Source organism: Fonsecaea monophora (assembly GCF_001642475.1).
Source record: "Fonsecaea monophora strain CBS 269.37 chromosome Unknown Scaff22, whole genome shotgun sequence".
NCBI lineage: Eukaryota > Fungi > Ascomycota > Eurotiomycetes > Chaetothyriales > Herpotrichiellaceae > Fonsecaea > Fonsecaea monophora.
In genome coordinates, this window is record NW_019173953.1 from 16,963 (window position 1) to 38,410 (window position 21,448).

Genomic DNA, 21,448 nt, shown 5'->3' on the forward strand with positions numbered 1-21,448 from the left:
ATGTCTCTTCTTGTGCCGAAGGTTGGTAAATCTACTAACCCAGCGCAGGCAATTTTCAGACCAAACGACGACGGGAGCATTACCCAAGTTCAAAAAAAGGTCTTAAAAAGTCCTCGCTTTCCCTCTCAACAGGATCCAGATCAGCATACCAATAGGGGCCGATTCACGACCGGCTATTTCTATCCTTGAATCGTCGACAAAAAGATTTTGGCAGGCGCGTGCACAATAGAATGGCTAAGGCGGATCTCGAAATTCGCCCAGAGAGCATTCGAAGCTTCAAAGGACAGGTTGTATTGATCACAGGTAATGTTCGCATTTTCTGCCCCTTCGAGAAAGAATAGGGCTGGGGTTTGGTTTGCTGACATCTCAGGATGAGTATAGGAGGCTCGTCGGGAATAGGATTGGCCACGGCAAAGCTCTTCTTGTCCAAAGGGGCGAAAGTTGTCAATCTTGATCGGACAATTCCTGCTTCTTTCCAACATGCCGATTTTGAAACCATCATCTCGGACGTCACCAGCTGGACGTCACAATTGAACGCATTCAAGCAGACGATTAGCGCTCACGGTGGCATTGATGTTGTCTACGCCAATGCTGGCATCGCCGAAGGCGAGATGGCTTTGCAGGACAAGGTTGATAGCGTCTCAGGCGATCCAATCGAGCCAACCTGGAGCACAGTCAAGATCAATCTCATCGGACAGCTGATCACACTGAAGCTGGCCATCCACTACCTCAAAGCTAACCCAAACGGAGGCAGCATCATTCTCTGTGCGTCGAGAGGAGGTATGTTTATCTGCCCACGGCGGTGGACATTGGCCAGTCGCTGACAATTCTCTCCAGGTTATGCAGGCTATGCGATGCCCGTGTACACCGCCACCAAACACGGTGTAAGTAATGCATGTCTCCGTCTCTTAGTGCCGTGAGAGAGTCTGTCGGAACAAGGTGAACAGAAATGCCTTACCAAACAACAGCATGCTGACCTATGAGCGAATAACAGACCATTGGGCTTTTACGAGGCACATGGCGACACGTTTTGCAGTGGGGGATCACTGTCAATGCCATTGCTCCATCCTTTACACTCACGGGCTTGACCACAGAGTCACAGAGGCTGTTTGAGGAGGCCAATGTCCCATTGCAGACTGGAGACGACGTTGCACCTGCTGTGCTCTACCTCGCGCAGGACAAAAGCCTGGCGGGCCGTTGTATTTCCATCTCTCAGGGCAAGTTCCGTGAGCTTGAAGGAGTTATTGATGGGTTACGATCAGAGATATATGGAGTCGATGACTTTGAACCCAAAACTGACAGAGAAGTCGCTGCGGCGCTGTCAACCCAAACCACACTGTGGTGATGGCAAAGCATAGGCTGTTTCCGAGGCTCTAGCATCAACTCAATGATGCCTCTGCAATCCAAAGTTTGATGATAGTTTGTAAGACGGTGAAATTGGAATGCGTCCAGCCGCTCGTTTCGGTACTCATACTGCAACCCTCGACTGTCTTCAGTTCGTTACTCGAGGGAGGATATTCCGCTCATGAGCATGTCTCTCGGCATGTGTTACAACTCCTGATGCGGGGACTTACAGTCTCAACACGTCCAGCTGCAGCTCTCATTCTCGTCTGGGAAGACGGATAGGCCAGACCGGGTATGGTTCCTTTCCTACAAGATTCTCTGGAGCCAAGGCCGTAGTCCTGGAGACGATGACAATCATTTTATGAATGCGCTCGTTATCAGTCAGTCAGCGTCGGCCACTTTCCGGTGTAGTTGCCACCAGCCGCCTGTGGTTCTGCGGTTCTTTTGCTGGCCACAGCGAACGCCGTTGGAACGCCGAAGTCCCACCCCACAACGTGTGTATCCAGAATGCTACGGCGACGATTAAGCGCGGAGATCCTAGTCCTAAGTAGACACTGACTAACGCTCTTCCACGCCCAGGGATTGTTCACTGGATATGGCAGCCTTCCTATTCGCTGAGGCCGCCTCCGCCAATATCTCAGTGTCTCTGCATTGATTGATGGCCATCCCCGTCGCGCTCACCTGCGAGAGATAAAGGTTCATAATGCCAGGCTAAGAGCGTGGGTGTCGTCGCCTTGTCGCCAGCATTCACGGTCGACCTTCAGATACTTACTCCTTCTACCATGACGACCATTGTGCCAGTCCCGAAAGATTATCCCAAGGAAATCATTGGCTATGCGCAACCTTGGATCGTGAGCCCCGGGGATAACGTCGACATCAAGGTCTCTTGTACCGAAGCCAGGTACAATTACCGCACCGTCCGCGTCATCCAGGGCCACGAGGGAGAGAAAAGCCCGCGGCACAAGGAGGAGGAAATCACAGAGATCCCCCGCGGTTCACGCGATGGTCGATACCAAGTGGCTCACATCGGCTCGTATGGCAAAGTCAAGGATATTGGCCTGACTGCAGCAGACGACGGGCTGAAGATCTCCGTCTACGTGCAACCATGGCTGATCCCGTGCAACCACGTCCAGGCGATCGTCTCTACTTTGGACGTCTCGAGCAAGACCGGAATTGACGTGGTTCTCGATCAGCAAGGGCAGGTTGAGTTTTGGGTCGGATGTGGCGCTGACGTCCAAGTTGTTCGTTCCGGCTTCACTCCCGTCAAGCGGAGGTGGTTCAAACTCGACCTGACCGTTCGCGGAACGCAACTGGAGGCGGTCCTGACACCGAAATCTCGCGTTACCGAGCCGGTAGCAAAGCAGAGTGTGTTCACCGCGGATTTGAAAAGCCCATTCAAGGTCGCCGCGTGTACGCCATTGCTCGTGGCGGCCAACCGACAGGCATCTCCCCAAGACAGCTCGCAGACGGTCGTTCCAACAAACAAGTACAATGGCCGACTCGACTCACTTGAGCTGAGAGCAACTGGGGTGCGCGAGCGTGTCCTTGCCAAGTATGATTTCGCCATCGAAATCTCGAGTGATCGTTTCTTCGACGTGTCTCAAAATAAGCGACATGGTGATTTGGTCAACGCGCCCACACGAGCGATGAAGGGACACGACTGGGATGGATCGGAAACGGATTGGACAAAGGCAAAGTATGGGTACGGAGCCATTCATTTCCACGAAGACGACTTGGACGATGCCGAGTGGGACACGGATTTCTCGATTCAAATCCCCAAGGACGCCAGATCGGGCGTGTACAGTGTCGTGATTCGCGGCGCTGACGATGATGTTGGCGAGAACGTGGTCTTTTACGTGAGACCGACTCCAGAAACCACGGCCAAGGTGAGATCCCGGCTCTAAAGAATGCTGCAAGATGTGGGAAAACCGAGGCCACTAACAAGATTCTCATAGGTAGGAGCTAAGGTCGCCATAGTCATGTCCACGTTTACATATCTCGCCTACGCCAACGACCACATGTTCGACCCCGACACACCCGCTCGTGCCGAAATCCCTGCTGGTCTCGATAACCTGGAATTCTACAAAGATGAGACGTTCTACAAGCAAGATCGACGGAGAGACCTCGGTCTTTCCCAATACGACGTCCACAAGGACCACAGCGGCGTCGTCTTCTCTTCCGCCAAACGTCCATTGCTCAATAACCGGCCCGACTATATCAACTGGTCGGGCCACCGTCCTCGCGAGCTCAGTGCCGAGTTGATCATGGTCGGATTCCTCGACCAGTCGGGCGTTCCATACGATGTGGTCACTGACCACGACCTTCACACCTACGGCGCCTCCATGCTGGCGCCCTACACGACGGTCATTACTGGGTGCCACCCGGAATATCCCACTCTGCAGTCGTACGCGGCATACGAAGGGTTTGTCCAGCAAGGAGGAAACATGATGTATCTCGGTGGAAATGGCTTCTACTGGGTTTCGGTGACGGATCCACAACGACCGTGGCGGTCAGAGGTCCGCCGTGGAGGCCAGGGAGTGCGCACTTCGTGGCAGGAGCCTGGCGAGCGGCATCACTCTCTCAACGGCCAGCAAGGGGGTCTTTGGCGAGATTATGGCAAGGCGGCGAATTACTTGGTGGGTATCGGATGCTGTGGAGAGGGACATGGCGCAGGTAGGTGCTATCTCTTCAACTTTCCCCTTTTCTTCAACAGTCTATCTAACACGAGACCCTAGGTGTCGCATATCGTCAGACCGAAGATCTTCGCAAATCCCACCCCGAACTGGCCTCGTGGCTGTTCCGTGACATTCCCGAGAACCAACTCATCGGCGAGAATTCTCTGGGCGAGTACGGCGGCGGCGCCAGTGCCGACGAGATTGACCGCGTCGACTTTGCCTATGGCAGTCCCGCCAACGTGGTCGTTGTCGCGTCCAGCGTCGGCCACTCTGACGATTTTGGCCTCTTCCCAGAAGACGTCAGCTTCCCCATCCAGGGCACGCTGGGGACCCAGACCAACCTGATCCGCTCGGACATGACATACTACGAGACGAGTGGTGGAGGGGCAGTCTTTTCCGTGGGCAGCATCAGCTGGTACTGCGGACTGGGATACAACGGTTACGACAACACGGCCGCGCTGGTGACGAGGAACGTGTTGCTGGAATTTGCAAAGGGCCCAAAAGGAACTATTATCCAGCAGTAGAAAAGAAGTGACAGGGCTTGAGATGTGAATAACTCGGTACAGCTTTCTCATTCCTGTGTCATGATTTGTCTATAGAGCTTCCCACCCTCTGGGTTGTGTACCTAGAAGCTGCTTCTCTCAAATTCGTATTATATTCATTTGATGCCAATGACGATGTCTATTCATTCCTACCACATCCTCCGCTCGTACTAACTAGGTGTACTTGTTCTTTTTGTGCGCGACGCGCTCGGCCTCGGGGTCGATCGTACTACGGGGATCCTTGAACTCGAGCCATCCGAGCATGGGCTGGCCGGGGGGGTTAGCAGGAGGGAATGGAATCAAGGGAAAATTCTGGGGGGAATAAGGAGCTCACATCACTCAGGGCGTAGCCCATGATCTTCTGGATCCTGACGGGAAGGGTTCTGGCAATTTCGGGCGGCACCGCGAGGTACTGGTTCTCCTCCTGGCGCAGCCACCCGCGGGTCATGAAGCAGCTGAACAGCAACCGTTCCTCGTCGGTGGTAGTGTTGGCGCTGCCGCCGTGGTAGCAGCTCGAGAGCATGATGAAGCCGTCGCCGGGGTTGAGTTCGGCGTAGTGGGCGAAGCGTTCGTCAGGCGGGTGTTCGGTCGCCTCGAGGTGGCTGGCTGGGATGAACCTCGTGGCACCGTTGGCCTTGGACGTCTTTGTGCCGGCCACGAAGAAGCCAATCCCGTACTCGCGCGAATTGGTGCGCGGGTAGACGTCGACCCGCGGCCGGTCGGCGTAGTGGATGTCGTCGTCGCGGTGCAGCGGTTGGTCGTAGCTGTTGCCCGGCCGCACGGAAAAGGCGATCGTGTTGTTGAGCTGCGGTGGCGACACGTTGAGCGTGTCGCGGTCCCCGTACCACGGGTAGCTCTTGGTGGTGAGGAAGCGCTCGCACACGGCCTGGTAGAGGTCGTTGCCGACCAGGTCGACCGCGAAGGTGCGCGATTTGGCGCACAGCCCAAATGCCCGTCGCGTCGATGGTGGGAAGAAGTTGTTGCCGGCCTCCCAGGGCACGTCAGCCTCAAGATACGGTCGCACATCCCGTTCAATCTGCGCAAGCGACTCTGGCGACAGGATTCTGCGCACTACGACGCCGCCCACGGCCCTCAGTCCTTCGACCACGTCATCCACCTGCGCATTGGCTGCGTCGAATTCGGGAACCGCGACATGTTTGCGGGCCGGCCAGGCCTCTAGATCGCTCCCAGCCAACATGCGCTCGTATGAGATGAAAGCATCCTCATAGCGCACCGTCGGAGGCGCAAACGACGACTTCGTCCCGTAAGAAGGAGCAGCAGCCGCCGGTGCGGTCTTCTCCAACACGGCCACCTGTGTGATCTCTTCCGTCCCGAGGCTACCCATGATGTGAGATAATCAGCAAATTCTGGCCAGATAAGAGAGAAGCACTCGGATTGTGTATCAACAACTATCAGTGCGACTAAACGCTTTTCCTTTTTATCTCACCAGCGATAACGCGGATGATGCCAAAAAGGGAGTCAGCAAGTTGCCCGTCGGCATGAGGAAGCAAAAGACAAAAATCACCAAGGCAGATCATGTCTCTTTCATTGGTGCACGTAGTATGTTCCTGCAGCAACGAACACGTCCAGCGACATGTGCCACGTCTGCCACGTCTGCCATGTCTGCCATGTCTATAGCTGCCTTGTATCAGGCTCGCTGAGTTGCTGGGATTTTGCTGGACAAGTGGCAATTTGTCCGCTCCGAGACCGCGTCCTTGTCAATTCGCCGTCGAAACGCCCTTCAAACACCGAGGAAGATCGACTTCCCCACGACCCAAAAAGTCGCTAGTGGTGTTATAGAGACTGTTTCTTGCCACCTTTGGTCATCATCTATTCCCGTTTCATCATTGGATTCTCTCATCTTCGACCTAAGTACCATGTTGGCCATGCTCCCCACCCGAACGTGGCGCCTCCGCTCAGTCGCCGACCCAAGAGGCCGCAAGCCTTGCTCGCGCTTGTCTACAGCTAGATTGATGCCCCCAGAAAGGAATCGCGTGGCTATCTCCCCGAGGATAGGCAAGTGGTCCGCCATCTAATTCAACTGACATATCGCGGCTGGGCAACTCTTGATCGAAATATGCATATATATGGAGTCGGGGGATACATGAGAGCCAACCCCTTACCAACCTCACCTGATCGTTCTGTTCAAGATTCATCCAGGACGACGACAATTCTCGGTCACATTTACTTTGGAGAGATGGCCAACTCGAGCGCCCTCAAGGGCAAGCTGCGGTTGAACCGCCCCTTCAACCAAAATTTTCTCATGGGATGTATCCTCGCTTGTCTGCCTGGGATATACCTGGCCTTGACGGGTCTGGGGGCTGGTGGAGGTCAACCCACTTCGCAGCACGTTGCATCCATCACAAACTCGTATGTGTCAGGGCGTGCTTGTGAGATGGGGTTTTCGAGATCTGACGTTTGTATAGCATTCTTTATGGCGTCTACACCTTCTTTGGATGGTGTGCCGGCACGTTCCTGAACTATTTTGGCCCAAGCATCACCGTCTGTATTGGCGGTCTTGGCTATCCGTGAGTTCTTGTATCGGTTGTTGGAACGACAAGAGTACTGATTTTTCTCCTGCCAGTCTATACGCCGGTTCTCTGTGGGCTTTTGGAAATGGTGTTGACCAGGCGTTTCCACTGTTTGGTTTGTCACTCTTCCCTTCGAGGAGAGAAACCCTTGCTAAGAATTATAGCCGGTGCCTTTCTCGGATTCTCTGCCGCCCTGCTCTGGACAGGTGCCGGATTCATCCAATTCGCCTATGCGGAGGAAAAGGACAAGGCCAAGGTGAGACATTGGGAACAAACCACGACGGGGTTCAGAACTGACGAACCGTGTAGTACATTACGTATCAATGGTCTCTGTCGGCCGTCGGCGGCACCATCGGATCGCTCATTGCCTTTGCGGCCAACTTCCACAAGACCAGTGTCGATGGCGCCTCCGCCGCGGTCTATATCGTTTTCATTATCATCATGTGCATGTAAGGAATCGCCACGAGCAAAGCTGCAAGAAGCAACTGTCTGACCCTGTCTAGTGCCATTGTCGGTGCCTTGCTGCTGTTGGTCAAGCCCAAGAACGTGGTCCGCGACGACGGTCGTCACATCGCCGTGTTCAAACAACCCAACATCAAAACCGAGATTGTGGGAGTGTGGAAGGTCATGTCAGACCCCAAGATCATCATCCTCCTGCCGGCCATGTTTGCCGGTGAAATGATTCTCGCTCCGGCGAGCAGTATCAATGGTGAGTTTTCTTTGCGCAAGCACGTCCTTCAGGGAGGAACATCTGCACCATCATCACTCCAACCAGATTGACAAAAGACCTGGGTTTAACACTTTTTGACAGGCTACTTCTTCAACCTCCGAACGCGATCCCTAGCCAACTTGCTGTTCAACTTCATCATGATTCCGGCACCCCTGTTGCTCGCATGGGTCATGGACAGCCCGAAAATCAAGTCGCGCAAAATGCGCGGGGTCGTCGGCGTGACGGCGATCGGGACCATCACCATGGCGTCGCTGGCGGGCGTGCTGGGCTGGATCTGCGTGCACGACATCGACCGACACAAGACGCCGCCGGGGGCGGATTGGACCGACGGCAGCGCGGCGGTCGGCTACATCTTCCTGTACCTGTTCTTCGGCATCGTCGACGCGTGCTTCCAGATCGTGGTGCAGTGGACGCTGTCGGCGCTGACCAACGACCCCGTGCTGTGCGCCCGCTACGCCGGCGCCTTCCGCGGCACCGTCAGCCTGGGCATGTGCATCGCCTTCACCCTCGACGCCCGCACCGTCAGCTACAAGAACCAGATCATCATCCAGCTGTGCGTCTACGCCCTGGCCCTGGCCTCGCTGTACTACGTCATTTTGACCTACGTCAAGGAGACAAACTACTTTGCCGAGGAGAACGTCATCGTCCCCGTCGCGTTCGAGGAGAAGGCCATCGTCGAGGGCCTCGTCGCCGACGACGTCATCCGCCGCGAACGCGAGCTCGAAAAGATCGCCCGCGGCCTCGCGCTCGACGAGGAGTCGAACGAGTCTAACGAGGCGGTGGCCGAGGCGGAGACCGTCCACGTCAAAGGATAAACAGGCCGCAGCGGTGATCGAGAGATGGGAGGCCAGCAAGACGAGATGGGGCGAATACTAGCAAGCACGAAGTGAAAATAGAATATAGTGATAGTGTCAATCAATCATCAAAGACTTGACTCGTTCAGACATGATATATTCTAGCTTACCGAGTACATATAGAGAGCGATGTGTCCCAACTTGATCCGATTCCAAGACACAACAAGATTTCCAACATCTTCATGAAACCGGGTAAAAGTCAAGCTTGGCTTCTCATACATCTGAATCAATCAATTGAATCCTCTCGCGTATACCGTAGCGCGTTACTGCCTGTCTATCTATTTATCCTTGCATCGAAAGAGAGGGACTGGGTTCCCCGGGTGCGTGATAAACATCCATCCATACATACCCTTCTCATAAGTAAAGTATCCATCCCTGCATCATCGAAATTGCTGTTGATGTTGAAACTGCGCCTGGTCGTAATACATGTCCCAACCCCAGCCGGCATTGTCGTCGTGGGCCATCATCTGCGCCTGAAAGAGAGGGTCGGTAAAGTACATTTCGGGGGCCCAGTCGGTGTGCGCGCCGTTGGACCCTGCCAACGATTGCACGGTGGCGTCTTCAAACGGTTCTCCCAGTTCACTGGCGGCGGCTACGGCGGTGCGACCAGTAGGGGTCGGCATCGAGGGCCTTTGGCCGTGATCTGAGCCGTCCACACCATCGTCGTGTCTTATCGTTGTTGTCGCAGTTGCCGATGCCGGACGTCTTCCTGTCCGAGAACGCTTATTCATCTTCTTGACCAAGTCCTCGTAAAACATTTGAGCCTGCTGGGCCACGGACGAACGGCTCCCCAGCTTGCGAGCCCACGGAAGACCGCGCTGCAGGTTGCGCACGCCGGTACGCGAGGTGGCCGGATCGGAACTGTTGGCCTGACGCGCGTGGAGCACCATGGCCAGGTCGAATTCGTGGATGCCAAAGTTCCACAGCGACCCCAGCAGGTCCTGCCGGTCGAGATCTTCACAGACATGTGAGATGTCTGCGGCCGCGCGGAACATGGTGTCAGTCCCCTCGGGAAGCAATGTGCAGAACCGCAGCAACGCCGCTTGGTAGGTAATATGCAAAGTGGCTGTCCACAAAGTAAATCCCGTGCCCAAGGCGCCCCCGCCCCCGCCGCCACCACCAGCAGAGCTTCGAGGTGGTTGTAGAGTCGTCGGTATGCCCTTGTGCCACTGTTGCAGCTCGGTGAGGAGCGCCAGGGCTCGAGAGTTGCGATCGAGATTGTTGCCTCGTCCACCGCCCTGGTGATCACGGTATCGGCAGGGCCGAAGGAGATCCAACCAGCTAGATATTATGAGACAGAGATTGACTAATTCCAAAAAGAACCGCGTGTGTTCGGCCGACGGTAGCGAGCCGGGATATTCGGGCTGAAAGTCGGCCTCTGTCAGGTATTCGACGTCGCAATCAGCGAGGTTTCTGCAGAAAGATTAGACAAGAACCCTCAAAGGGACAAGGGCCGCAATCTCTCACATGGCTCTTGGACGACCCCACTCGAAAGAACACAACGTCTATATTGTCAGCACATATGGTCATGATCGCGGATCAGCACCTACATCGTGGACAAAAAGCGACCACCAGATACGCTTCCACTGTCTTCGCATCGGTTCGCTTGCGTTGGCTTTGCCCAATGCACGGTGCATCCCTAGGCCCTGTGGAGGAGAGTTAACACGGATCACCCTCGTGAACGACCGGAACCGCCTTACCTGTGCTATCCTCACGGCAGTGCCGAGACACAGCCACATGTTTTGCAGCGTGTCGTCACAGCTGTCCGAGACAAACGTGCTAAAGAGGAGGTGAGACTGGACCAGCACCAGACGGTCTTGTTCAAATCTGTTCTCGACCAAGGCTTTGGCCCGGCCGTACAGTCTCCAGGACACCTCACCGTGAGGAAGTTTGAGATTGGGATGCTCGAATGTAGTTGATCCGGAGAGTAAGACGCTGTGTAGCAGGAGAAGAGAAACATTGGACGGCTTCGGCGCGGCCGAGTATCCTTTGAGAAAGGCGGACCTGTCGAGGATGGGCAGCGTGGCGTGGACGCGGTCGAAAAAGGCCGCAATGAAGCTGTCGGCCACCTCAGGGCTGGGGAGGGTAAATGAGCCGTACAGGTCGAGGACGGCGAGTTCGGACAAGCCCATGCTTCGGGGAATTCCCCCGTGGGCGCGTTTGAAAAAGGGGGCATCGCGATAGTGGTAGACGTCAGTCTGGAAGCCGCGGCCGAATTCGTTGGCCAGCAGCCTTGCGACCGTCGTGTAGTTGTCGTTGAACGTGACCTGGTAGTCGCTGATGGCACCGAGCGAGAAATCTTGGGCAACAAAGTCTACCAGGATCGAGGTCTCCTTGGAAATGTCGCCAAACCCGCCGGGAGACACCTCGATCCTTCGTGGGCTATCTCCTTCCCCCAAACTGCCAAACCGTGCTCGGATCTCGTCCAGCGCCGAGGGGACTGTAATGCGGTCGACCTGTTCGACCACATCCGCAGGACTCGACGGGTTTGTGGCGCTGGCGGTCCCGTCAGTTCCAACATCGCTCAATATCAGCAGGCGGCCAGCGCCAGTTGCATACCTCGGCGCGCCCAACGTGGCTGCTTCTACAGCACGAATAGGCCGTCTTCGACGTTGGAGTCGGTCGCAGGACAGACCGGAATCTTCACACCGCGTACACGGGTGGCCTCGTGTGGACAGGTCACATCTCACCTTGCGGAGATGGCAGCTCGTACATGCCGCCGCGGCGGACTTGGAACCTGGATCGCAATGAGTCAATCTTCCATGAGGCAACAAGCGCACAAATACCTGTCCGGCCGGACCGCTGCGGAGTGGTCATTAAGCGATTGTCAGGGAGGAGCAAGCGATGCCATGGATTTCAGGCTGGTAGATTATCTCGATTACATCCCTCGTACGTTTCAGTATAGTGCATTGGGGAAAAGAGAAGTGAGGCAAAAGTGCTTCGTAGTAGGTCTTAATGGGGGCATTGGGGTTGTATCGGGTTGGTATTTGGGGGTGAAGCTAATAACTAGTGGTGGCTAAGGGAGACGCCCAGTGGCACCCAATGGATTACCGAGCGCCCAAGTCTCTATTGGGTAGGCGGGGGTTCTTGGTGCGAGCAGCACAGTGGTAGTGTCACATGACTTCGCGTCCTTGGCGTGCGACGCGGGTTTCTCGAGGACTTCGAATTCCATCTCTCGTCCCTCTATTTGTAGCCTCCAGCTATTTCCTCTTGCACCCTCCCTCGCCAATTCCTCCTCTCCCTCTCTGCTCACAATGTCGCCTCGGCCTGAATCTCGACAATCATTTCAGGAAAGCACAGCTTCGACGAGCCGACACACGTCCAGGTTGGCCGGTGACCAGGGCACCGCTCGCGCCAGATCTTCATCATGACGGGTTCAAGGTCGGTGTCGAGCATGAATGTCAGGAACTTGTGCACACCCAGCAGGCCCTTTTCGACGCCGGCCTTTTTCAACGCCGCCTCGACGCAGTCGAACGCCGCCGAGATCTGGGCCTCCGCAGACGTTGTCACCACCTTGCCTGTCTTCAGGTCGCACCCTGCCTGACCGGCCGTGATGACGATCTTGGCCGACGCAGGCAGTACAACAGCCTGGGAGAAGCCGTGGTTCTGGGCGAACTCGCCTGCAGGTCCGTCGTATTGATGGAAGCTCATGCTGAACGCGTTTAAAGCTTCTCGAGTTGTGTTGTTTGTGTGGTCTCCTGTATGTCATGTCAGTGAAGGGAGGTGTGTATAGGAAAGCCTGAAAACGACATGCCTGATTGTACTTTACGCGGCAAACTAGATCGACTTGAATCGAGCAACAGCAATCAACCCTGCAACTCTGGATGTGGACGAAAATCAAACAACGGTCGGGAAGGTGGTATCATCTCGGGTTCCTTATAGCATCTCCAAGTGGAATAGTCTTCACATGGCTCTAATCTTCGATAATCTTCGACAAACAGCTTCCGATTCCCGCCAGGGACCCTCTTCAGGTTCCACAATCCTGAGCGCTTGAACTTTGGTCGGCCATCCTCCGCTAGAACATCGCTTCCAGTACCATTAGGACAAGCCCGCCGTCTACGCCACACCCGTCCGACCGATTTAATATCGGTGTTCCACACGATAACTTGGCCGTCGAAACGCCGTGACGCCGCCGAAGCCTTATCGACGAGAGCCCGACGCTTAGCTACGTGCGATGCGAGGCTGGAAGGCACGAAGACCCGGATTGTCCTGCAAGGCTGAAGACACATCTATCAACACGTGGATAAATCGGGATACATGGCGGCTGAATAGGGATATGTCTACAATATACTTCAGCTGGCTCCACCACGAACGCGAAATCAAATTCGATAGTTTATGGGATATGAAAAGTGACACTATCAACTTCCATAATGATCAATCTTCTCCTTGGCCTGGCCGCCGTTCAACAACAAGTTTCGCGGGTCGTCAAAGTCAACCCATCCAAGCCAGGGCATCGACACGGAATAGCCAATGATCTTCTGCAGCCGGGCGTCATACTGCCTGACGCTGTCGAGCGAGTTTGCCAGGAACTGGTTCTCCTCCTGCCGCAGGATGCCCTTGATCATGAAACAACTGAACACAAGCCGTTCTTCGTCGGTGGTGGTGTTGGCGCTCCCTCCATGATAGGCGGACGCCAGCATTATGAAGGCATCACCGGGCTCTAGCTCGGCATAGTAACAGAGATCCTCATTAGGCGGCTGCGTCTTAGCCCAGAGGTGACTGCGCGGGATGAAGCGTGTAGCGCCATTGGCCCTGGTCGTCTTCTTACCGGCGACAAACAGTCCCACGGCACAATCGCGGCCGATCGTGTAGTCGGTATGCGAGGCGAGCGCCGGTAGCTCGTTGTGGTAGTTCATGTCATCGCGGTGTAGCTCCTGGCGCTTAGCACCGGGTGCGATAGAGAAGACGATGGTGTTGTTGACCTGCGGTGGCGCGACCGACCGCTCAAGTTTTTGACCCAGCCAGGCATCGTGTGTTGATGAGATGAGTCGATTGCAGACCTCTTGATACAGCTCATTGCCGAGTACCTTGCGCGTGAACGTGGGCGACTTTTCCACCAGGCCCGTCACCCGGCGCGTCTCGGGCGGGAAGAAGTCGCCCTGCCATGGTTGATCTTTGAGGATGTACGGACGCACGTCGGCATCGATGTTCTTGATGTCGTCCCGGCTGACGAGGTTGCGCACGATACAGCCTCCGGTGCGGATGAGCGACTCGACGACGTCGTCAACGGTGGCACTGCTCGCGTCAAATGCGTCGACCTTGGCCGCCCTCGAGTCCTCGGCCAGGTGCTTGGGAAAGCCTCCCGCCGGCGCGTTGGGGAGTGGTTCTTCGAGACGAGACGGCGACATATCGAAGCTCGTTAGGATATCTGCAGGTTCAATCACCGAGCGATTCAGATGCTCAAGCAATGCCGCCTGACCTTTTTATGTCCGCGGCCTTGTCTCTTGATCCCACGTTGTAGGATTTTCAAAGTCAGGATCAACGGCTGCCGCTTAGCTAATGAAATGAGACAGTATCGTGGTATGACACCCACCACCCAAGGTGCCCGGACACGCCCCAGTCCCGCCTTTTAGGCGGCTGAGACCACGAACATTGTAAAAAGCCCGACATATGCGCGGGAGGAATACTTCGTTCCGTATGAGGCAGTTGAGATAGTGGGGACAAGATGGGGAGAACGGAGAATCGCCTCACGAAAACATTGGCTATGATTGCACCGACACTGAACCGTACTGCCGGCGATTCAGCGGACAATGCGCGGCGCACAGGGGCACGAGTGGATTTTGGAGATACACACAGCGTTTCCACTCAATCCCCAACGACAATCATGATGCCGCAGACAAGTCGGCTTCAAGTCCGTTGCCAGAGCGAACTGTTGTCCAGGTCCAGCCAGGTATGGAGAACGACCCTGGGCCCTAGCAATCTGTGCAGTCTGAACATCACATTCCTGCCCATGATGAGACTGGGCATGCTTGGCTAGGATGATATCTACGGCTGAAAATGATCTTGGTCGCGTCGAATCGCCGTGTCACTGCCGACCGACCTCCACAAACACGTGGCAAGAGAAGGACAGAAAGACATCGAAATTGCGACAAAATAAATGCCATGTAGATGTCGGATACTGCAGCGCCACGATCTATCAATCATCTAGACCATTTACACGGTCTGCACAGCCACAGTACATTAATATACTCCCTTTTTCCTCTCTACGAGGCCGTTGAATTGCCGGGGCGCTGAGCAAGTCAAGGTGTTGGCCTCTGGGCAAACTTGCAATGAGTAACCTGCCACCCAGGCAGGTCGAGGTCGAGATCAGGACACCACAGACCGGCCGCGAAGCCAACTATCATGCGAGAGCATATTGAAAGGTGCTCATCCGAGATTGAGAGATGAAGATTTCGCCGTCAGCCGAGCATTTCGCCGTCCAGCCGAGAATCCCATAGTGCGAGTCATGATAACGGCAGTCCACCAGCCCAGCCAGCTCTTCTCGGTCACCAAACGGCTAGGACGAATTTGAGTCATACTGCCTACGAATAGGCACAGTGTTCTGCGAGTAACAGCAGAGTGTCGCCTCGTCCATGATTGATTACCGTGTCCTTGCCATTCAACCACTTATCCCACCACTGGAGGTAATCTTGCAACAAGCCGATCTGCGGACCAGATGTGGCGAAGTTGGGATGCTCATGGGCCGATGGTCCCGTCAAGCCATTGCACGGGATATTCGAGGCGTTGTAACATGCGGAACACCACGTTCGAGCACTCGCACGACCACGCACCGACGAGGTAGACGGGGCGTTGTATGGCGGAGTAGTCTTCGCGGACTGAAGCGTGTTTGCGGATCTCGTCGCGTCGCTGGTGCTCATGCCATTCGACCATCCAGTTCCAGCCGGCTTCCAGACGACTCATCCACGGGTCCCGCCACTTGTCGCCGACCAGGTCCGGATCAGGAGGTGTCGAGGCGATGCTGAACATCGTGGCGCACTAGTCGAAGTCGTCGACCAGGAGACAGCCGCCCATGTGATTCCCGTTGTCTGCATAGCGGTCATCGGTTGAGCAGAGAGGATGACCGCCTTCAAGCCACCACTGCCTCTCGCATGTCGACGCGAGCACAGGCATATCCATACGAGGCGACTTAGGAGTGATTAACAACGGCTCATTCTGCCTTTCCATCGCGCCTTCGGTAAGGTATGTACTGGAGAATGGCTGGCCCTGGGTTTGGTATGGTATCTTCTGGCTGACAGGTCATGGCGGACAGGACAATGCTGTCGAACAGATAGATCTGAAGGACGATATCGTGGTCATGTTACCCTATCGGACGTTCAAGAACCACGAATGCGGTGTCCTTGTTGTACGCAGTGAGAAAGCAATGGTAAAGAGGGTGTGGATTGAAGTTCAGACAATAACACCAGGAAGATACACCAGTCTCGTTGCATACAATGTCACATATGCGGATACCAGGGACCTGCCACCACTATCAGAAGAGACACAACCGATGTTCTCTCCCTTACCTACCATACCTAGCAGTGAGCATCCCATTTCCCAAAACCTCAGTCGGTGGCGCGCACATGTGCAGTATTCCCACAGCATGCGATCTATCGAACTCCTCGCATCGTTTCACCAAAGCTTTCGTCTAAGATCCGACAAGTCTTTTGCCAGCCAAAGACCAAGGCTGGTTGGGTGGCGGGGCGATCTTATTCCCCTTGAACCCTCAGATCCAGGGACGGCGCTGGCACCTCCCAAATATTCCCCCTTTGGTCGTTGATGGGCTGTTCGTACAATCTTGATAGGAATCGTCCTCCTCCACCAGACGCACGATACCCGTTCGAGTATCAAAAGGGAGATCGTGGAGTGATCCGCTCTGCGCAGCCAATCTGATCCTCACCCTCACCCCGCGCTTTCTCCTTTTCCATGTGCCATGCCCGGACCCGTACATGCCTTACAAGGACGTGCGAAGTGTGCCGTCTCCTTGATATCCTCGCATCATTGGATCATCGAACGGCGTCTAACCCGAGGTGTCGAAGTTCCGGAGAGCGCAAGCGTGGAGAGCTTAGGGGGGGAGGGGGGCAATATGTCGCTCTGCTCGCATTGCTAACTACATTCAGGCATGGTGACCAAACTCTCTTTTCTCCGTCTCCTCCTTCTTACCTCCTAGTTCGATCGAATTCGAGGTTTAATAAGAGTGGTAGATAACAAACCATTAACTTAGTCTCGGGGTTTCTTATCAGTGGCCAAGCGGCAAGGCTGTTAGAAGCACCCAGTCAAGAGCCAAGAATGCCACGATGCATATATTTACCGCAAATGGAACAGTGTAGTCGGTACAGTTCGACACCGAGGCGCTGGGAAGCATTTGCAGAATTGGAACTGGGAGGATCTGCCTGTCTCGTACGGAACTGGTGTACAACAACGATAATCAGGTTCTCCATGAATATACCTGATTGGGATAGATAACGTACCGCTATCTGTAGATCCCTCTCTCCAGAGTCTAGTCTAGGCTTTCGGTGATGCCTGACACGGAGAAGTGTATGTACTACTACCTCAAGGTCCAGGACAAACCGGTCATAGATAAAGAATGTAGCATGCCCTTCAGACAACACCACTTGCTCATCCCATACCAACAAGGGAAGCCCATACAACTAAGTCCTCATCTCAGTGACTACCCAAAATGGCAGCCGACATCGCAACTCCCCTGACTGCCATCCCCACGACGGCGGCGGCAGACCCAGCAACACTTCTCAATGACCTCGATGACCTCGACCTGCCCGACTTCGACCCGGCAATCCACCTCGCGTTCCAACCACCCGCCCAACGCCACACGTTTGGCGAAGTCGGCCTCCCCAAGCCGCCGCACAATGTCCCCGATCTGTGCTACACGGACCCGTTCCCCCTGTTTTCCGCCGAAGGGGTGCGCATCCTGCGACGGGAGATGCTCAGTAAGCCGATCTTGGACAAGTACCTCAAGTCGTGGGAGCGAGCTCCGGCGTATGTGGCCGGTCATGAAAAGGTTGGTTTTTGATTCTCTGTTTCTAGCGAGCGCGAAACGGGAGAGATGGAGTTATTGAGAAACGGGTTTGAGGCTGATTCTGAGAGCGATAGTCGGCAAAGTTCATGCTTCAGGCATGGCAACATCCAGCCACTCAGGCTGCCATCGACAGAGCCGCTGGGTTCCCGCTCCGTCGACTCTACAAGACGGGCGACATCGGCATGCTCAACATCCAACTCGGCCCCGAAGGGTTGGCTGGCGTCTACAAGCTCACGGAGACGCCCCTGCCACCACAATCGCCCCTGGAATTGGAAAAGTCCGTGTACGACAACGTCCCGATCGACTCGTGGCACAAAGACCAGGTCCCGGTCGTGTGTGTGGTCATGCTGAGCGACACGAGCGCCATGCAGGGCGGCGAGACAGCCATCAAGACCGGCGACGGGTCCATCGTCAGAGTCAAAAGCCCAACCATCGGCGGAGCTGTCATCATGCAAGGCGGGTGCACCGAGCACGCGGCCCTGCGAGCGACCAATGTCCCCGAACGAATCAGCATGGTGACCAGCTACACGTATGCGGATCCCAATATGGACGACCGGTACTCTTCCCTGCGGAGCGTCGACCCTGCAAACGACGACATGGCCCTAATGATCAACCTGTTCCTCAAGGACAAGCTCACCCGTCTCCGAGGTCGGATCGATCTGGTTTTGGCGGGCCTGGCCGAGAAGGAGAAGACGGGAGAAATGATTCAGCGGGACGAGGTTGAACAATGGATCAAAGACCAAACGGAATTTCTGCGGCGCAGTGCGTGGGAAATGTTTGAGAGAGTCCCAAATTTCTTGCACAAGGATCCGCCAGAAGACGTGATCCGTGAGTACCTCAAATAGAGCCAATAGTTGTAGATTGTTGGCGGAGTTCTTCAGCCCAAATCAGTTGATCATGATTGATCGAACCAGCAATTCCTCAAGGCGCCGTGAACAAATTGCTTTCCGTTCGTTGACACAAGACGCAGGAAAAACCAGCATATTGGGTCAGACGGCTATGATAGGAGTGCCTTTCTGTTCCCATTGACGAGCAAGGAGTGTCCAGTCAGAATTCGAACTTTGCCAGAGCTCCTGCAGAAAGATTGAGATGTTGGTATAGTGTTCAAATCGCGTGTTCGCCGATAACCTCTGGCAAAGCCCACTAATGAACCCCATGCGGTCTTTGTCGCCCCGGCAAGAGGTTCCAGCAATGAACAGAGGCCATGCCAAGTTATGCAAGACTTCGTTCATGTCCTCAAACTGGTCTAGCACTTTGAAAAGCTCATCCGCGTGCAGTACCATCTGTCGTTCCTCGTCATTCTCAGAGGATGTACTCAGACGAGTCAAAGCGTAGAGGATTCCAGCATGGTGGTATGCTTGGACGAGTCGAATAAAGCCCCTTCTGTGCAATGCGGTCAGCGTCTGTGTGAGCGTCCCTGCAGCCAGCAAAGTCGAGCCGCTTGCAAGCTTGAATTCCGCTTCAAGATTTTCCATCTGTCTCCCATGCTTGGCACTACTGAAAGACGTTAAGGTGATTTGGTGTAAGATCTTGAGGAAATCACCAAAAGGGACGTCTGGTTGTGATAGATGGGGCAAAATAGCGTGCTGAACGTGCTCGTAGTTGAACAATGTTGTGCAGCACAGGACATCGTAAATGGCCAACTGGTTTTTCAGAAAGATGGTGAGGTCATCATCAGGAGGTCGTTTCAATGCCAGTGAGTTCATCAGAATCCGTGCGGCTTGCCTGTGAAATTGTGCATGAGATAATTCAGACTTCACCAGCGAATGGTTTGAGAGGATGAGCATGGCGGCCAGAACGTTAGCAGTGACTCCTCCGTTGACGTCGATCTGTGGATCGACCATATTGTGTTCCGTCATCTGACGAACTCGTTCGGTGATCATGAGAATCGCAGCTTCGCCCGTGGACTGGGAGAATCCAGGTGGGAGGGAGTCTTCATCTTGTATGTGTTCTGCGGAGATGGTAAGAACTGCCAGACGGAGGATCACATCCTTCTCTGCCAGAGGAATGACCAAACGCTTATACTCATTCTTGTCCGAATCAAGCCAGACCATCAGTGGTGCAATACTGGCGGCATAGTATTCAAGGAGACGTTGTGCTGTGGATGGTGGCAGCTGCTGAGCCAAGGCAAGACCGAACTGATAGTTTGGGGTACAGATTGTTTCATCATTGACTCTCTGTAGAGGTTGAGGATCCAAGTTCAGAGACTGAGTATTCTGTACATCAGGCGCGCCACGGCCTTTGAAACGACCACGGACAGCAATGGCATTCGTCCAACGGAATCTTGGTCCGTAGCCAGGGCATTCAACGCCTTTTCGTGCACATTTCGTGCAGAATGGCAGGGTACGGTCGCAATGTATTCGCCTTCTGTTGCACACACGACAGTCTGATGAGGTTAGGCTGAGATAAAGCTCCAATGCCTCCAAGTCCTTTCGTACCTTTGGTTGCCAGTGCGTTTGATGGTGGGCTTGACTCTCCGACCACCATCGTGGTGATTACGGCTCCATACTGTTAATGATCACACAGGGACCACCCTTAGATGAGCTTCGAGTAGCATTGGAAGGTTTATACGCCGGTCGACAACGCATCAATGCCAGATTGGAGGTGTTGTTCTGTCTAGAAGGAAAACAAGACATCGTGGATTGTGACAAGGCGACCGATAAGGACCGAAAGTGGAGCCTGGTCAACAAAATGCCAAGGTATGGAAAGAAGCCCTTTGACGCCGACACCACCTTGGCATTTGCACTCACGTAAGCAAGCGAGAAAGAATTTAAGTTTATATATTCCTTTGCAAATATTTCTCTCAACAATTGTCCTGTTACGCAGTCAGTTGTATCAAACCATTATTCGGAGAGATGGCCGAGTTGGTTATGGCGTCAGGTTAAGGCTTCAGTCTTGACACCACGTTTCCTGATGGGGCAACCCGCGTGGGTTCGAATCCCACTCTCTTCATTTTTGTTTTTTTGGGTCGTCTATCTGTAACGATCTGTGAACATATTGATTCCAAGGGTCGAATTACTCTGTTCTTTAGTGGGACCTTTGTGTTCTTTTTTGACTCCTGTAAGTAGATGACTTCGAGCCTCCTGTTATCGAATGGGTCCGTAACTTCAAATTCTCTGCCTACCGAAATGGTCATTTTCTTTGCTTTTCCGAGGCTCCATTAGGCGATACAAAATATCGAGTACCTCGTGCAGTGTCCGAGAATGCCTTGCACTTCATTCAGTCCCGCAAGGCTCGCCGATGATGCTGTTAACAGACAGACACGGCACCGCGCTTGGCCTTAATCACTCTAAGACTCTCATCGACCATCACGAATCGACAGCTCTAGCATGGCCGCCAAAAAAAAACCCCCCTGCTCTTTCCCACAGTAGTGGATGATACAGAATCCGGATCTCTATCGAACTTGCGCTGAACCCTTGTTCGGTTCGCCTAACTGAGGTCCAGATTCCATCGGAAGGTCATATCCCAGTAGGGATACTCTTTCCAGCCCTGACTGGATCGACACATTCATTGTTAAGTTGTTCCCAGCCGACGTTGCAACGTTAGCAATGTCGAGGGGGACCCCGTGATAACCAGTGGTGAGGATTGATTCGCTGAGCGCGAGAGACGCCGCCCTACAACAAGAACCACCGATCTACGCCCTTGTGGTTGATGGCGTCTCCTTTTCTTGCCCTCATCAGGCTTAGCGTGGGCTCGACAGGGCGTGGACCCCATTTGCCGAACGAAGCACCGAGTAAATATGAATCCACGATCGCGCCA

At 54.5% G+C, this 21,448-nt stretch overlaps 9 protein-coding genes across 9 annotated transcripts; 4 read left to right on the forward strand and 5 right to left on the reverse strand.

The window, feature by feature from the left end:
- Positions 1 to 371: 371 nt before the first annotated feature.
- Positions 372 to 1,345, forward strand: AYO21_04057 (hypothetical protein; the record flags this gene model as incomplete). Its single annotated transcript, XM_022654030.1, has 3 exons — positions 372 to 780; positions 838 to 884; positions 1,037 to 1,345. The coding sequence occupies 3 exons, from the start codon at positions 372 to 374 to the stop codon at positions 1,343 to 1,345; spliced, it is 765 nt and encodes a 254-aa protein (XP_022513545.1).
- A 781-nt stretch (positions 1,346 to 2,126) lies between these two features.
- Positions 2,127 to 4,543, forward strand: AYO21_04058 (hypothetical protein; the record flags this gene model as incomplete). Its single annotated transcript, XM_022654031.1, has 3 exons — positions 2,127 to 3,230; positions 3,300 to 4,017; positions 4,080 to 4,543. The coding sequence occupies 3 exons, from the start codon at positions 2,127 to 2,129 to the stop codon at positions 4,541 to 4,543; spliced, it is 2,286 nt and encodes a 761-aa protein (XP_022513546.1).
- A 192-nt stretch (positions 4,544 to 4,735) lies between these two features.
- Positions 4,736 to 5,906, reverse strand: AYO21_04059 (hypothetical protein; the record flags this gene model as incomplete). The annotated part of the gene is made up of 2 exons (XM_022654032.1): positions 4,736 to 4,828; positions 4,896 to 5,906. 2 exons carry the CDS (start codon positions 5,904 to 5,906, stop codon positions 4,736 to 4,738), a joined length of 1,104 nt encoding a protein of 367 aa, XP_022513547.1.
- Positions 5,907 to 6,758: 852 nt separating this feature from the next.
- On the forward strand, positions 6,759 to 8,637 carry AYO21_04060 (hypothetical protein; the record flags this gene model as incomplete). Its single annotated transcript, XM_022654033.1, has 7 exons — positions 6,759 to 6,931; positions 6,988 to 7,089; positions 7,146 to 7,207; positions 7,257 to 7,348; positions 7,402 to 7,541; positions 7,596 to 7,801; positions 7,904 to 8,637. The coding sequence occupies 7 exons, from the start codon at positions 6,759 to 6,761 to the stop codon at positions 8,635 to 8,637; spliced, it is 1,509 nt and encodes a 502-aa protein (XP_022513548.1).
- A 419-nt stretch (positions 8,638 to 9,056) lies between these two features.
- On the reverse strand, positions 9,057 to 12,327 carry AYO21_04061 (hypothetical protein; the record flags this gene model as incomplete). Its single annotated transcript, XM_022654034.1, has 6 exons — positions 9,057 to 10,089; positions 10,144 to 10,181; positions 10,227 to 10,322; positions 10,377 to 11,260; positions 11,367 to 11,413; positions 11,930 to 12,327. The coding sequence occupies 6 exons, from the start codon at positions 12,325 to 12,327 to the stop codon at positions 9,057 to 9,059; spliced, it is 2,496 nt and encodes an 831-aa protein (XP_022513549.1).
- A 707-nt stretch (positions 12,328 to 13,034) lies between these two features.
- On the reverse strand, positions 13,035 to 14,024 carry AYO21_04062 (hypothetical protein; the record flags this gene model as incomplete). The annotated part of the gene is made up of 1 exon (XM_022654035.1): positions 13,035 to 14,024. One exon carries the CDS (start codon positions 14,022 to 14,024, stop codon positions 13,035 to 13,037), a length of 990 nt encoding a protein of 329 aa, XP_022513550.1.
- Positions 14,025 to 15,016: 992 nt separating this feature from the next.
- AYO21_04063 (hypothetical protein) lies at positions 15,017 to 15,642 on the reverse strand (the record flags this gene model as incomplete). Its single annotated transcript, XM_022654036.1, has 3 exons — positions 15,017 to 15,172; positions 15,261 to 15,320; positions 15,385 to 15,642. 3 exons carry the CDS (start codon positions 15,640 to 15,642, stop codon positions 15,017 to 15,019), a joined length of 474 nt encoding a protein of 157 aa, XP_022513551.1.
- A 1,690-nt stretch (positions 15,643 to 17,332) lies between these two features.
- AYO21_04064 (hypothetical protein) lies at positions 17,333 to 18,534 on the forward strand (the record flags this gene model as incomplete). The annotated part of the gene is made up of 2 exons (XM_022654037.1): positions 17,333 to 17,671; positions 17,764 to 18,534. 2 exons carry the CDS (start codon positions 17,333 to 17,335, stop codon positions 18,532 to 18,534), a joined length of 1,110 nt encoding a protein of 369 aa, XP_022513552.1.
- Positions 18,535 to 18,678: 144 nt separating this feature from the next.
- Positions 18,679 to 20,176, reverse strand: AYO21_04065 (hypothetical protein; the record flags this gene model as incomplete). The annotated part of the gene is made up of 2 exons (XM_022654038.1): positions 18,679 to 20,000; positions 20,128 to 20,176. The coding sequence occupies 2 exons, from the start codon at positions 20,174 to 20,176 to the stop codon at positions 18,679 to 18,681; spliced, it is 1,371 nt and encodes a 456-aa protein (XP_022513553.1).
- Between the last annotated feature and the right edge of the window lie 1,272 nt (positions 20,177 to 21,448).